At 42.5% G+C, this 16,238-nt stretch overlaps 1 protein-coding gene across 4 annotated transcripts in view; it reads left to right on the plus strand.

The window, feature by feature from the left end:
• Positions 1–16,238, plus strand: part of CFAP221 (cilia and flagella associated protein 221) — a 103,324-nt gene that overhangs the window by 48,892 nt on the left and 38,194 nt on the right. For all 4 annotated transcript variants that reach the window (XM_017500254.2, XM_017500257.2, XM_017500255.2 and 1 more), the window contains 6 exons: positions 7,404–7,563; positions 9,246–9,366; positions 9,450–9,561; positions 9,755–9,863; positions 12,972–13,059; positions 15,966–16,055. In XM_017500254.2, the coding sequence (XP_017355743.1) occupies positions 7,404–7,563; positions 9,246–9,366; positions 9,450–9,561; positions 9,755–9,863; positions 12,972–13,059; positions 15,966–16,055 (680 nt within the window). The remainder of the gene's footprint in view (positions 1–7,403; positions 7,564–9,245; positions 9,367–9,449; positions 9,562–9,754; positions 9,864–12,971; positions 13,060–15,965; positions 16,056–16,238) is intronic.

Below are 16,238 nucleotides of genomic sequence, written 5' to 3' on the forward strand. Positions count from 1 at the left end.
CTCTCACCAGACCCCACCTCCAACAGTGGGAATCACATTTCAAAGTGAGATCTGCAGGGGACAAACATCCAAACCATATCAGTGACAGTTCCTTTGTGTTTGTTTCCTGAGCTCCACCAATTCTCTTTTCATCTCCTTCGGGTGTGTTCTCACATTGCTTCCTTGAATTCTATTGACTGTTCCTGTGACAAGGCCATGCTGTCTGTTTTCTGTAAGACTCCAGTGAGCTACCTGTGTTCTGAGGTTGTCCTCTTATCATGTGTATTCTTTCTGTGATTTTGTTTCTGTTCCTCTCCTCCTTCAAAAAGTATTAATTTTTAATTTTGCAGTTTACATGTACAGTACGTGTGGTGTTCTATTCAGCACTCTACTCAACATTGAATAGAGCCTGCTGCCAGCAAAAGAACAATGTGAAGAAGGGATAATCATTTGAATAGCGGATGCTTTCATCATGCTTACCATGTGCCAGACACTACTGTAGGAGATCAGTCAGGGCAGTGGGAAAAATTATAGAAAAGACACAAACCTTCTTGGAAGGCCAGGAGGTTTTGCAAAAGCTTTGGGAAAGGGTTATGGCTGAAGGCAGCTGAATCCTCTTACCTTGAGCTAATGGCAGAGGGCAGATAAAAAGGGAATGCAAAGGAATTTGCATATTTCTCCAGAAACCAATCTTTGATCATCCATGTGCAGGACTGCCCCTGGATGTTAATTACCCACAAATGGTGTTTGCTCCAGGCCTTTGTCATTAAATCTGTACTGAATAAATGCGAGCATCTCCCACTTATTGGGCCACACTTCGGGCTGCACTCAGCTATGCTAAGCCATGTGGTCCCCCAGCCACACTCATAGGCAAAATACCTGTGTCTGTGAACTCCTTTTATCCGTCGCTCAGTCAGAGTCTGCAGGATAGACTGGGCACACTACTGTGGATGCATAACTCATTTAATATCCCCAACAACTCTTATGAAGTAGATTCTATTATTATGTCCACTTTGCAGATGAGGAAGCTGAGGCATGGAGTGTGAGGTAATTTATATAAGGGCACACAGTTAGGAAGCAGCAGAGCTGGGGTTGGAATGCAGGGAACCCAGCCACACAGTCTGTGTGTTCAAGCCCACTGGGAGAATGTCTCCCATCTCTGCTCAGTGGTCACGAGGGCTGGTGGCTCTCAGGAGAGTCATCTGTGCTGTGTGCTGCCGTGCAGTGGTCACGACTCCCCTCTCTCCCCATCAGGTCACTTCCAGCGCCTTCTGAACTGAGTCCGAGGTCGCAGACAACGGGCATGGTGTGGCAGCATAGCTGCTTCCTCAGCCACCTCCCCTGCTGGTCTGTGATGGTGGGGTTTGGTCTCTTTCATCTCTGTCCCTGCTCAAGGCCCAGCCATACTCCTACATTTTGTCACTTTAACCAAAGAGTAGTTGGAGACTTTTCCAGGACTAGGACTCTTACTTTAGGGGAAATCTGCACCTCTTGGTTCTCAGCATGCTCCCATGCCTCAGTTTACAGGATTTGGTAGTCATGCATTTTATTTGTGCTTTAGGGTTGCAGCCATTTCCCTATTGAATAGATTTTTTTCTTGCCATGTTTATCCTTCTTTTCCTTATTGTTTTGTGATTTTGAAGGAGGTAGTGGAGCTGAAGCTTTACTTCACCATCTTTTGCCAGAAATGCTCTGCACTTGGTTTTTGCAGGGCTCACCTCCTCCCTGTGGTCTTACATTCTTCATCCGTCCATTTATTCCATAAGTAACTACTGAGTGCCCGCTGGGCATCAGACACTGGTATAGGCATTGGGTTCCACAGAGAGCAAGACAGACCTGGTCCCTGCTGTGTTGGGGCAGAGATGCCAGTCGGGGTAGAGAGGCAGTCCTGCAAACAAAAGATGTTGTCCAGAGTAAAAATGGTTGTGAGAAAAATAAGACGTGGTGATGTGACCAGGTGACTGCTCTCGACTGGGTGGTCAAGAAGAGCCTCTTGGAGGAAAAGTCATGTCGGTTTAGACCCGGTTGACAAAAAGGCACCAGACTTGGGAAGACGGTTTCAAGCAGAGGAAGCTACCCACACAGGGCTACAAGGCTGGAGCAGGCTCGGCAATGGTCACATTCAAGGGAAAGATGAGTGTGGCCAGGTGTGTGAGCAAGGGGAGGAGTGTGCAAGGCCTGTTAGAGAGGCCGGCAGGGGGTAGAGGAGGGTGGGTGTTAGGATTGGGTTCTGAGTCGGGTGGGAGTCTACTGGAGAGTTCAAAGCAGAGGGTGGCATAGCCTGATGGGTATTTTAAAAGGTCTCTTTGGCTCCTGAGGGGAATGTAGGTTGGAGTGGCACAAGGTGGGCACAGGCAGCTGCCTCAGGAAGGAACTAAGGTTGGCTCAGATGGGTGGTGACCTTAGAGATGGTGACGGACGCATGGTGGAGTGGATAGGCTCCAGCAGTGGGTGGCTGGGGGATGTGCTGCGCTTCCTGCAGCTCCAGGAGCAGGCTCTGAAACCCCTCCAGTCTCCCTGCCCTCCAGGGGTGCTGTCTCTGCGATGTTAGGCACCAATGCCTGTGCACTGCACGTGTTGCTTCTGGCCAGCAGCTTATATGCTTGATGGAAAAGGAATTCCTGGCCTGGCTTAGTTTCCCAAGCATCCTCCACTCCCACTCCTTCTCCACATTCCCCGTCAGCACAGGCACAGCCCTCAGGCTGTCTGGTCTTGCTGCTGAGGTCTGCATTTTGGATATTTGAGGGACAGGGATGAAACAAAAAGTTAGTAGATTCCAAAAGACCTAATTTTACCATGTGTTTCTAGTCCCGGTCAAAAAGGCTTGCTGAAGGGAGAAAGGAAGAAAAGATTAAAATAAGTGCTGGGGATTGTTAGTGTCTCAGTATGTGGACCAACTATGTCTTCAATTTCTGTGAACGAGTAGGAGCTATTCTTCCTGGGAAATTTAGAAGCGAACAGGTACCCGAAAGCCCTCGGGGCTTCTCTTTCACCTCTTCCCAGTAAGTGTCCAGGCCTATGCTTTAAAACAGACTTTGCAGAGGCTGCTGTGTCCTTGTCTTCTGAGCTGTAGATTCACCTGTGCGTGGCACTTTTGTGGAGCAAAGGGAAGACCTGGTGCTCTGGGACGCTCACACGAGTGGTTTGGCATCGTGAGGCAATTGCCTCTTCCTTCGTAAGAACTCAAGCTGGTCAAGTATAAGTTTTTCAAAGAAATATTTCTTCTTTTGGACATTTTAATGATAATTGACAATAAATTGTTATTTGTTTTATTTAGCGTGAGGATTGGGAAAGCCACATTTATAGGACACACACTATGTGCCAAGCATTATCCCAGACGCTGTACATTATTTTCTCCTGCAAGCCTTGTCCCATTTTACAGATGAGAAAGCTGAGCCTCAGCTAAGGTAGCCAAGCTGAGTTACACAGTTCATGTGTAATCCAGCAAGGTCTAAGTCAGAGTCTGTGCGTCCCTGGGGCCTTGCTCTTGCCCACAGCCCCTGGGCAGCAGCAGAGGCTGGGGACTGTGGCCACTGTGAGTGGGATGGTGGCCCTGCCTTCTGTAATCCAGTGAATCGAAAGCCGTATTAGAATGTGGATGATTTTAAAGCTATATAGCTATTAATTTCCCAACAGAAGCTTTGAGAGATTAAGTCGTTTGCCCAAAGTCACCCAGCTAGAGGTACCCTAAATCTTAGAATATTAAAATCAATACTTATAACGTTACCAGTAGCGGGTGCCCAGGTTCTTGGTGTTCTAAACAAGGAATTGGACAAAATACACAAAGCAAGGAAAGAATGAGGCAACAAAAGTAGAAATTTACTGAAAGCAAAAGTACACTTCACAGGGGGGAACCAGCAAGCATAGGGGCTCAAGAGCTCCATTATAGAATTTTCTGGGTTTAAATACCCTCTAGAGGTTTCCCATTGGTTACTTGTTGTACACCCCATGGACATGAAGTAGTGGCCCACAGTCAGAGGCTGACGTAAAGTTACAAACTTAGACTCCTATGCTTTGGTTGCTTTCTGCTATCAATCAGAGATACTTTCAATTTCCCATCTGCCACACAAAGTGTAAACACAGGGAGTAGCCTCCATTTTTTTTTGTTACCTAGGTGTGGAGCGTGAATCGGCCTTAGGTTCCCTGCCTCCAGACCCTATTCTGTCTCAATAACACCTTAGATATGTGGATCGAATGGCTCTGTGACAATTTAGACAGAGTGATCTGTACTTTCTGAGATCTTTGAAGAAAAAATTATTTTAAAATTAAATAATTTTATAGTGTCAGTACAATGTTGTGACACTATCTGGACATGGGAAAGAAGAAATTTTAAAAAACGATCCCCATCCTGGGCCTCACGGCCATACAAGTAATGTGCTTTTATTTTTCCATCTCCTTTTAATAACTTTTCATATTTAAGCACATGCTTTATATAATTGTAGTTCCAGTGAAGACACAGTGGTAGTTCCTCGTGACTTGATTTACCATGATACTATTTTCCAGTGCTGTTACTTTTTCTTTATGATACCCATCATATTGATAAACTAGGGTTCTCTTAACCTTCAGTTGATTTCTGACTTTTTTGGTCTCCTCTCTGTCTCTGCTCACCACCTTCCATGTTGTGATTCAACATTACCCCTGGTTATGTTAAGGATGGTGATCTGAAATTGACCTGAAACATAAAAGAGCAATTTGGGCTTTTTGTTTAAATGAGGGAGCTGGGGGTACCCTTCTCACTTTAAAAAACATAGAACATACTCTCCTTTGTCCCACTGTTTGTTTCTGCTGAGCAGTAAACTGTAACTCCTTGGCACACCTTTTACAGCTGCTGACATTTGACAATCCGCTGCTCCCTGTGTTAACTGACATCCTGTTAGTGGAAAAAGCAGTGTATTCTGGTTGCCTAGACTACACCTTAACAGTGTGCTTTATGTATTAGGTCTGAGCTGGCAGCACTTAAAAATAAATCAGCCAGGTCAAGGCAAACATTAATCCTTGCTTCCAGAGCTTGTCCTTGTTTTTTTTTTTTTTTTTTTTTTTTCAGTTAATGAGCTAGAGCAGGAGCAATAGAATGTTCTTATTTTAGAGCCTCACATGAATTTATAGGTTAAAGGGGGCTATTTTCTGACCAAGTGGGTGGTCAAAGTATTGAAGCCCCACACATGATGGAGAATCACATTTTCTATCCAGCTGGTCTTAGGTTGGCTCACGGACCCAAGCTCTTCTGCTGATTCCCTCTTCCCTGCAGTGGATTCTAGGGTAACTAGCGGGTATCATTGAAACAGTTTGACTTCTGTTCTTAGGAAATTGATGGAGACCTATTTCTGAAGCACTGTGCTGGGGATCCAGGAAGATAAAAACGGTATGGGGCTGGTGTCTGCCTTCCGGGCTTGTGATCCAGTTGGGAGATGGGGAAACTTCAAAAGGTTACAAATCAGGGTACACGAGTTCAGTAGGGTTGACAGAAGGTTCCTGTGGAGGGAGCGGCAGGGGGACTTTGTATGTAGGTTGATATAGGCTTTCAAGTTTGGGTTCATTCACTCGTTCAACAAGAATTTATTGAGCTGGGAATGCAGTAATGAGCAGGTGCCTGCTTTCCTAAAATTTACAGTCTAGGAGAAGGCAGATGGTAAATGTGACAATTTCAGAGAGCAGGATGAAGCTAAAAGGAAATCTGGAGAGAGAACTCTTCAGGCCCAGGGAATTGCAAGTGCCGAGCTCAAGGCAGCAGGAGCCAGTAATAAGGGGTTAGAACCAAGGCCCTCTACTTCTCGGACCCCGCTCCCACCTTTCCTCACCAGGAGGCCCTTTCCTTTCCACCCACTTGCTTTCCCATGCCCTGTTGGTATTCATGTCTTGACTTTGTATTTTATGTTCATTTGTTCATTTATTTATGTTTTGCTGTCCCCAGATAGAATATAAACTGTGAGATCTGGTATTTGTTTTGTTTGCTGTATCTCAAGTGCCTAAAACAGTGCCTGGCACACAGCAAGCACTCACATGAATGGGTGAAGGGAAGGCCCATGTGATTGATCACAGGGAGAAGGGAGGGGAGCACAAGATTCAGGAAGCAGAGAAGCGGTGGATGCAAAGGAGGGCATGCCAGGCACTCATGGGGGACTGTGTGAGGCCTCCACAGGGACAGTCAGAGGACCAGATACACCGGGGCAGGTGGTCTCATCTAGAAAGCAAACCTAGGAGCCTTCGGTGGAAGTCAGAGAGAACATTCGTCCTCCAGTTTACATTCCAGTTGGGGACAGCAATAAGTAAGTAAATAAATAAATAAATAAATAACATTGATCCTTTCTTCTCTTTTTCTCTCCAAATCTGTTAGCACTTACTATGTTCCAAGCCCTGTTGGCACCAGAGATGCAAAAGAGGAATTAGGCATGGTGTGATATTTGACTCTGGGGAGAATAGCAGTAGACTCTAAAGATTTGAAAGGAGAGAATCAAATTACACAAAAAAGAACTGAATCATTTGGACACAAACTTGCATGTATGTTCCTAGTTTTTCCTGTTGCTTACAGCATTAATATTGACATCTGGTAATTTGCTTACAGATGATAGTTCTGGGAATTCATGTCTGAATACAGATTGATATGTATATATTTATAGAAGTGACACAATTAAATAATGACTGTAAAGGATTAATGTAGTAGTAAATAAGATCATGTAAACAAGGAGAAGTTGATTCACAGGTATTTAATTAAAAAGCTACATAAGAATAATGGAAATATTGTACTTGTGCTTAGCATGGGAAGAATGTACAGTTGACCCTTGAATGACATGGGTTTGAACTGCATGGGTCCACTTACATTCAGATTTTTTTTCAATAAAAATTAAACTGAGTGTGCCTGCCTCTTCTTCCACCTCCTCCACCACTTCTGCCGCTGCCACCCTTGAGACAGCAAGATCAACGCCTTCTCTTCCTCCTCCTCCTCAGCCTACTCAACATGAAGACAAAGAGAACAAAGACCCCCCCTTTGTGATGATCCACTTCCACTTAATGAATAACAAATGTATTTTCTCTTCCTTATAATTTCCGTAATGACATTTTCTTTTCTCTGGTTTATAGTAAATAATACATATAACACATAAAATNACAGATTTTAACTTCTCTTCTTCCTTCTCCTTCTTAATATTTTAAGCCTACTTTATTATAAGCTTACAGTATATAATACATATTACATAAAAAATGTGTGTTAAATGACTTTATGTTATCATTAAGGCTTCTGGTCAACAGTAGGCTGTTAACTTTTAGGGGAGCCAAAAATTATATGTGGATTTTCAACTGTGTGGGGAGTTAGCACCCCTAACCTCTGCATTGTCCAAGGGTCAGCTGTATTTGTATGTGTGTCAGCCTCTGTGACTGGCCTTGGCAAGAAGAGAGGGCATCACATTTTCTCATTTCTTTCCTCTCAGGAATAATTCCAGCTGATGGGAAGACGACTGTGACTATTACGTTTACACCCTTTCAGTATGGGACTGCACAAATCAAAATGCAGTTATGGATTTCACAGTTCAACTCTCAACCATACGAATGTGTCTTCACCGGAACGTGCTATCCCAACATGGCCTTACCGTATGGCGTCTTTGCAGTGTTTTTGTTTATTCTTAGCCCTTTTTCAAAATCCAAGTGTTCTTTTCTTCCATTCTGTCTTTCTTATAACAGAATGTCATCAAAAACTTATTTAAAATGATGAGCCAACATAAAATATACTTTAAAACATAACAGAAATATAGAACATGTCTATGCTAGTAGCAGGAGTTGCTTCTGACAAGAAGGGAAGAAACAAGAAAAAGGGATTTTTAAGAGACACGTTTTTCCACTGATTACTACTGGTGCACTGTTGCTCCAGTAGTGATTTTTTGTTGCTCCCCAGTATTTAACAGCAGAGGTGGTGTCAAAGCTCCACTGAGATGGGGATGCTGAACTGCAGTTCACTACCTGGCTAAGTAGTGAACGTCAGAGCATGTCAGTGGGTGTGAGTCTCACCAAGGGACAGGTTCTCCCATGCCCTGGGTTATAAGGATGCTCTTACATGACAGACATTAAATTCGAGGTTGCTAACATACGTTCCATATAATCCAACAGGCCTGTTCAGTGGGTGCTCAGCAAATGCATATTAACTGTCAGAGTAGGAAAATGTGCACCTATTTTTTCTTATTTTTATATTGTCATGGAAAACAAGTGTTTATCCTGTAAAACAATTGTCCACACATCCTTGCTTAAAGAAATGCTTGATATGTAAATCAGTTTGACCTAAACTATTATGCCAAATTGGCACTGAACAAATAAATTTAAAAATGGTGTTTTTCAAAATCGTAACTTTACTTTGTGTTGCAGAAAAATAGAACTATTAAGATAAAAATAATTTCTAAAAATGAAATGCTTCATAAGTAGCATTTCTGAATAGAACACCCTTCTACTGCACCTCATAATAGATAGCCCGAATAGCTTCTGTGGGCTGTTAGCTGTACTGTCTCTCACTACCCACGTCCAAAGTCAGTTTCTAGTGACAGAAAAGATCCCAAACTTTAGTCTGAATCTGTTTTTGAAAGATCTTGGTACAAACAATTGCTATAATCATTCTTTTACTGGGAAGATAAATCAAGGTAAGATTTTTTAAAAATGTAATAAACCTAGCTATTGAAAAACCAACAGGCTAGAAATGGATTATGCTAGACCATGAGACCATTTTCAGCATGTCATGTTTTCAGTCATTACGTTCTTTAAGAATATAAGGCACAACAACCATTGGTGGGCTCTTTTGATAGCTCTGATTATACTCTAATACAGTGACATCACATTTATTTTAGTAGGCCACTGTTGGGGTACACATTTACTTTCAGTTTAGATATAATAAGGGACTTCAAGTTGTGGTGTTATCAGAAGGAATATAAAAAATTAGGGACCCAGTGGTTCACACCTGTAATCCCAGCACTTTGGGAGGCCAAGGCGGGCGGGTCACAAGGTCAAGAAATGGAGACCATCCTGGCCAACACAGTGAAACCCCGTCTCTACTAAGAATACAAAAAAAAAATTAGCCAGGCATGGTGGCACATGCCTGTGGTCCTAGCTACTCAGGAGGCTGAGGCAGAAGAATCGCTTGAACCCAGGAGGCGGAGGTTGCAGTGAGCCGAGATTGGGCCACTGCACTCCAGCCTGGTGACAGAGCAAGACTCCGTCTCAAAAAAAAAAAAAAGTTAGGGACCTTGAGATAATGACTTATTTGCTAATTTAACATTTGTTTTAACCTATAGATTAGAAGAGTTTGAAAGGTTGAATACCCTTTCTAAAAAAGTAAACGTTCCTCCAGAAAAAGCAATGAAGCATATATATTTTCACCGACCACCAGTGAAGCCAAAGCTTCAGAAGGTGAAGGTATGGCGGGCCTTGTCCTCAGTGTGATGAAGGGGTGACAGAGCAGCAGAGTAACTGATTTCCCTATTGATTTGGTCTCTTAGGAAATTGAGTACCAGAACCTGAGATTTCCAGTAGATTTATCAAATCCGTTTGCTGTGGCAACTGTTTTAAACCAAGAACCAGGAAAACTGAAGATTAAAGAATTAAGAGAAGGTAACCAGTTGACTGGCCATAAAGCAGCCCCTGAGCAGAATATGAAAGAGTTATTGCTTGTCCCATTGCTTACCTACAAACAGCAAAATTCAGTTAGACTGTTGTTATGCCTTGCCATTAGAAATGTGTTTTTCTCTCTGCAAATGATTCCAATTTGATTACTGGTATAAACATTGTCTGCTCCTGCCTTCAGTTTTGGATCAAGGCACTGAAATTTCAAAAACAAGACAGATGAAGGAGGCACTCTTTGAACAGAAAGTCAGACAGGACATTCATGAAGAGATGGAAAATCATCTTAAGTGGTAAATATTGAGCAATTATTTGTATCAAGTGGCAGTACAGTTGTTCTTAGATGATATTTTATAAATGAGAGACAGTGAAATGTAATAACCTTTTAGGTACTTTGGAGAATTTGATGATTGGGTCTCTGCCAGTGGTCCATCTATTTCAGTAGGAAGTTTCTGCTACAAATAAATACATGTGACCAAACCACGCTCTTTCCTAAATGTGACCAGACGGCGGCAGGACTGGAGTGAATTGTGGGAGATGCTCCCTGGTCCTGCTGGTTACTGCTGCTGGCACCCCCTCACCCCAGGACAGATCTGGGTGTCTTGGACACCCCAGATCTCACCCTCATCACCCTCCACCTCCCCAGGAGCCCCTGTGCCTTGGGCTGTGTGCACCAGGGGCCTTCTGGGTAGGCCAGTAGGGTAAGGCTCTGGGGGGCTCCTATTGGAGATTTTAAAACTCAGATGTGAGAATTCTTGTGCTTCTCTGCCCAAATTAGAACACTTTTCCAATTTTTTTTAACCAGATAAGACCAAGCTTATGCATGTGTACAGATTTCACTGAAAAGTAAACTCGTTTTTTTGAGAAAGGGTGTCACTCTGTCAACCCACCTGGAGTGCAGTGTCACATCATGGCCAGCTGCAGCCCCAGCCTCCCAGCCTCAAGTGATCCTCCCACTTCAGCCTCCCAAGTAGCTGGGAGCACAGGTGCATGCCACCATGCCTGGCTAATTTTTTTTTTTTTTAGAGATAAGGTCTCACTATGTTGTCCAGGTGCAACCCAAACCCCTGGGCTCAAGTGATCCTCCTGTCTTGACCTCCCAAAGTGCTGAAATTATAGGTATGAGCCACCATGCTTGACCTAAAGTAAACTGGGCTGAAAAAAAAAAAAAGACTCTTGGAAAGTTCATTGAGAGGCTGCCTACTCCAGGACCCAGCCTCCACCATTCCCGACGCATGAGAGCACGCCCTCAGCTGGAGCCCTCTGAAGTTGCCCTCTGGGTTGCTCCACTGTCTCCAGGGGATTGGCCCTTGTTTCCATCAGAAATCCCTCCTGCTTCAGCTTAAGTCTATAGTTTTGGCCCCTCCTCAGTTAATGGGAAGTATTCCAGGGAACTGAAAATTTTATTTTTAAAAATACCTTGTCCCTATCATGAAAAACAGGTAGGTTATCATTGTAGGAAACCTGAAAACATGGTTTTTTTACATATAGAGAAGGAAAAAAATCACAGTGATGCCATGACTCAGCAATGATCAGTGACCACTGTCAACACTGGTGTGTTCTTTCTATGCATCTCTGTATCGGACTTGAAGTAAGTAGTCCAATTCTTCAACACAGCATCTCAAATCCTATTCTGAATGCTGTGTTGTTCCTTTAATATTTTTCCCAACTTTTTATGTTGAAAGATCTTAAACCCACATACACTTGACCTTGGTTCACTAATTGTTCACATTAAGACACATGCACTTCCATTACTCCTCATACATGCACACATACACCCACATACGCCATTTTCCACCTGAGCCATTTACAAATAAATTGGAGATATTGGGCAGCTTCACCCTAAAATACTTCAGCATGTAGCTTCCAAGAACAAAGACATTCTCCAACATTACTGTAATCACTTCCAATGGATTTCACACTGATACAATAATATTGTCTAATAATCAGTGTCTAGGCAGATTTAGCCAGTTGCTCCAAAATGTACTTCGTACCTGGTCTTTTTTAAATGTTTATTTTAAATAATTTAATGTATTTTAAATATTTATTTTAAATTTTATATAAATAAAATAGAGACAGGGTTTCGCCATGTTGCCCAAGCTGGTCTCAAACTCCTGGCCTCAAGTGATCCACCACCCCTGACCTCCAAATTTCTGGGATTACAGGCATAAGCCACCAAGCCCAGCCTATACCTGGTTTGTTTTTGTTTTTGTTTTTGGAGAGAGGTATCTAGGGTCCAAAGATCATACCATTTGTATTTAGTTTTCATGTCCCTTTGGTCTCCTCTAACCTAAAACAGTTCTCCAGAACACCCTTCGTTCTCCTCTTTAAAAATCATAACTATTATTTATTTAAGACATGTGCTGGGTCTCGTGGTGAATACATTGCATATTAGTTTCTTTAAATTGTGATGGAATTCATCATTGTAACCAGTTTAAAGTATATAGTGCAGAGATTTTTTAGCAAATCCACAGTGTTGCATGACCGCCACCACTACCCAATTCCAGAACACTGGCATCAGTAGAAAAAGAAACCCCATGCCCATTATCAGTCACTCCCCATTCCCCACTCCCTGGAGCTGCTGGCAACCACTAATCTGCTTTCAGTCTCTATGGATTTGCCCACTCTGGACATTTCACACAAAGGGAATCACAGAATACATGGTCTTTTGTGACTGACTTCTTCCACTTAACATGTTTTTAAGATTCATTCACATCATAACATGTGTTAATACTGCATTCCTTTTTACAGCTGAATAATATCCCATTGAATGGATGTGCAACATTTTGCTTATTCATTCACATGTTAGTGGATATTTCAGTAGTTCCCACTTTTTGACTATTGTGAATAATGCTGCTATGAACATTTACATGCACTCTTCTATGTGACCATATCATTTCAGTTCTCTCAGGTATATATCTAGGAGTGGAATTGCTGGGTCATATGGTAACTCTGTTTAACTTTTTGTGGCACCACCAAACTGTTTTCTGTGGTGCCTGAACCGTTTTACATTCCCACCAGCAACATCTGAGGGTTACGGTTTCTCCACTTGCTCCGCAATACCTGTTATTTTCCATTATTACCATCATCACCATCATTGCTGTCCCGATGGGTGTAAAGGGGTGTATTGTTGTGGCTTTGATTTGTATTTCCCTAATGACTTAGGAGGTTAAGCATCCAGATGTTGTTATTCATAAATATTTAAAGTAAGCTTCACTTTGTAGAACACATTATTCATCTTCGTTACGTTGCTGAAGCCTCTGTAACTTCTCTCTCCCATGTGTTCTCTCTCCAGCATCTCAGTGTTCCTTTTCAGTTGTGGAATATAGTGAAGATGTTCCATCCTAACGTTGACTCTGGTATTCTGCTGGGTTCTGGACACTGTTTTTTTTCTTCCCCAGGCAGATGCACCTTGGTAAAGATCCTATGTCTTTTAAACTTAAAAAAGAGCTTACTGAGGAGTGGCAAAGAGCATGCGCCAAATATAAGGTCAGAGTTACTGCTAATTTGCTATCTTTTGTTTCACTAGATGTTTTTAAATTCCTACTATATGCAAGATGCCAGGGGAAGAAAACCCTTAGTTAAATTGGGAATGGGAAAGGCTGGTGACAAGTAAATTGTCAACCATAAATCAAGACTGGCTATAAATGTCACCAGAGACCTATACTAAGTATTGTAAGGATTCAGAAGCCAGAAAGGAGAGAGAGCTCATCTGATTGGAATGCTTCCTGGGAGACATTGTATAAGTTTTTGAAAAGTAGCAAAGAGAACAAAGGCATTCACATGGAGGGAATGGCTCAAATTCGAGCTGGAATTTTGAGCTGGGGTTCTCTGTCCCATGATCTCCAGAGCATGAAGACAAAAGAGACCCAAAGTTGGTAACCAGGAGCCACATCAGAGACAGATGCAAATGACAGTCCCAAGTCAGAGATCCTCAAAGGGGCTATGCAGAAAAAGGGAAACTGGGCTGAGGGGAGTGGGGCCACACCTGGGGTGCCAAGGTAGCACCTGTAGGTTCAGGGATGTGAACTGTGGGAGTGTGCAACACCCATGACCTCACCAGGCTTTGAAGATGGTTGTTACCTACACAGCATGTGCAGAGAACACTGAGGACAAGTCCATAGTGGCTAAAACACAGGATAGCCATTGGCCAGAGGAGACAGGAGTCGGCTGGTGCTCTGTGTCTGAACTTAATTGGTAGGACTTACAGAATGATCACATATTGTATTAGTTGGCTCAGGCTGCCATAACAAAGTATCACACAGACTGTGTGACTTAAAACATCAGAAATTTATTTTCTCATAGATCCAAGATCCAGCATGGAAGATTCTTTCCGAGAGCCATGAGTAAAGGATCTGTTCCTGACCTCTCTCCTTGGCTTATCGGTGGTCACCTTCTCCTCACATCTTCATGTGGTCTTCCTGTGTGTCTGTCCTAGTCTCCTCTGTTATAAGGACACCAGTCACACTGGATTAAGACCCACTCTGACAGACTCATTTTAACTTGGTCACTTCTTTAAAGACTCCGTTTCTAAATACGATCACATGCTGAGTTCTGGGGGTTAAGGCTTCAACGTAAGAATTTTGAAGGGACACAATTCCACCCGTCACACAGATATTTGAGCTAGGGAATGCAAGGTTCATGTAGACTGACTTCACAGCAGTGAGTGGCAGGGGTTGAGGAAAAGTGTTTCTTGTTAGATATGAACATGTTTCTCATAGAGAATGTACTTCTCTTTCTAGATTTGGAGTCCACCTAGATATTTAAATAAATTTAAATATTCTTTCTTATTTTTCTTCATTTTTCATAAGACAAGCAAAAGAATATAAAATCATTACATTGGTAAATCTTTGCATTTAGAAAAAGCACGTTCTAAATTGGCATTTAAATTTAGTTCTCCCTGTTCAGATTCTTTGCATGCTCTCTTAAAAACAAAACATCAAGTATTTTCTGTCAACCCCACAATGGAATGCTGTTTTCTAACCTTTTTAAAGATGAAGTTGGCACAGACATCCCTAGATCAGTCATTGTGGGCATTGAGGCTGTGGCTGCAGGCAGTGACAGCCAAGAAGCAGTCCCATCCTTAGCATGGCTCCTGGGGCAAGGTGGATAAGCAGGCAGCCCAGATGCCCTGGAATGTGGGAGACCAAGCATCTCAGGGGCCCCATTCTCTGTGTCCAGGGGATTTCATCTGAGAGCTGAGTCCTGGCAGGTGACCTAGTGGCAAGGAACTCCTGGAGGCACATGGCAGAAACAAAGGGAAGAAATGGTTGGGGAAGGAGGGAGTTGGCCTCAGAGTGGCACAGCCCTCAAGGATGATGAGCTTTTACTCATCGTCAAATAAGCAATGTCTTAATAAAGATATGATAAATCTCCCTTGTCATTATTCTAGCTAATGACCTATCTGCCAGTCCCTTTTTTAAATTGCCTATTTTATTTTACTCTTAATGCTGGTGGGGGTCTGGGGCTCCCCATGAAATCTGCCTTTTGAACTTCATGTACACAGTCTCAAACTCAACTTCCCAATATGTGCCAATCAGAGCTAGGTTGCTCACCACCCTGGTGACAATAACACACCTCTCTTATTTCTGAATAGGGTATTAATGTGATGATCAGAATAGATTTTTTCCAAGTAAGTCTTTTAAAATGATTATAAACAGTGTACTTAAGAGCCAAGCTGGTTTTTGAAGTTACCCAACAAACAAATAATAGAACACACAGATAAGCAAAAACTAATATCATCTGCGGAATATGCAAGTCCCCTTTCCCACGTGGGCAGACATGTATAGACGCTTACCCCAGCCCAGCCAGCCTGCCCCAGGAGTCACTGTTGGATCCTGGGAATGAGAAAAATGACCTAGGTACCATCAGGGAAGGAGGCAGGTAAGGCAAGGGGAGCAGCCTGGGGTCACTCACATCTGGGGAGCCACAGGTCGTTTTCTGGCCCAGGAGGACCTGTCAGCTTCCACTACCCAGGAGAAGGGAGGAATCCCCACATTCCTTCCTTAAAACCTGATGCCTGAATAATCAACTGTGAGGAGCTTAAGACTTTACTGGGACGTTAAATGTCTTTTTTATGAAATCTGTATACTGCCATAGTTACACAGTTTCTTAAAATTCTTTCTATGAATGTTAAGTGTCTTGGAAATAATTTCCAAAGACACTATCTTTTAGTTATAAAAAAAAAAAATATCAAGTCTGTGCTTCAATCAGAGCTCCCTGTGTTTAAACAGTGTGATCATAATGATCTTTTTTACCTACTTGTGTTTCACCACTTTCAATGGGAACGTCACGGGTGGATTTGGCCAATTGCTTAATGGGTTTCTACAAGTCTTAAAGACAAAGTTTTATGCATTTATATTCAACTTAAATTCTTTTGATGATTAAAAACCCAGCTAGATAGAGGAGATCCTATTTTGGATGAGGAATTTCAGCGACTTAAAACAGAAGTTAACCAGAAACGGGTCATTCGCAATCGAGAAGAGGTGGGTAACTTTCCTTTATTTAGAAGCTGATTATTGGAAGCTCTTTAGATGCTTGTTTTCTAATGCTAAACAATTTTATAGAAATCCTTTACCAAGAGATATTTAATACTTTTTAATTTGCATACATTTCAGAGTGGTTTTTACCATGTTTTTGCAAGTAAACCATCAAAACATGTAATTCGT

Source organism: Cebus imitator, unplaced genomic scaffold (genome assembly GCF_001604975.1).
Source record: "Cebus imitator isolate Cc_AM_T3 unplaced genomic scaffold, Cebus_imitator-1.0 Scaffold264, whole genome shotgun sequence".
NCBI lineage: Eukaryota > Metazoa > Chordata > Mammalia > Primates > Cebidae > Cebus > Cebus imitator.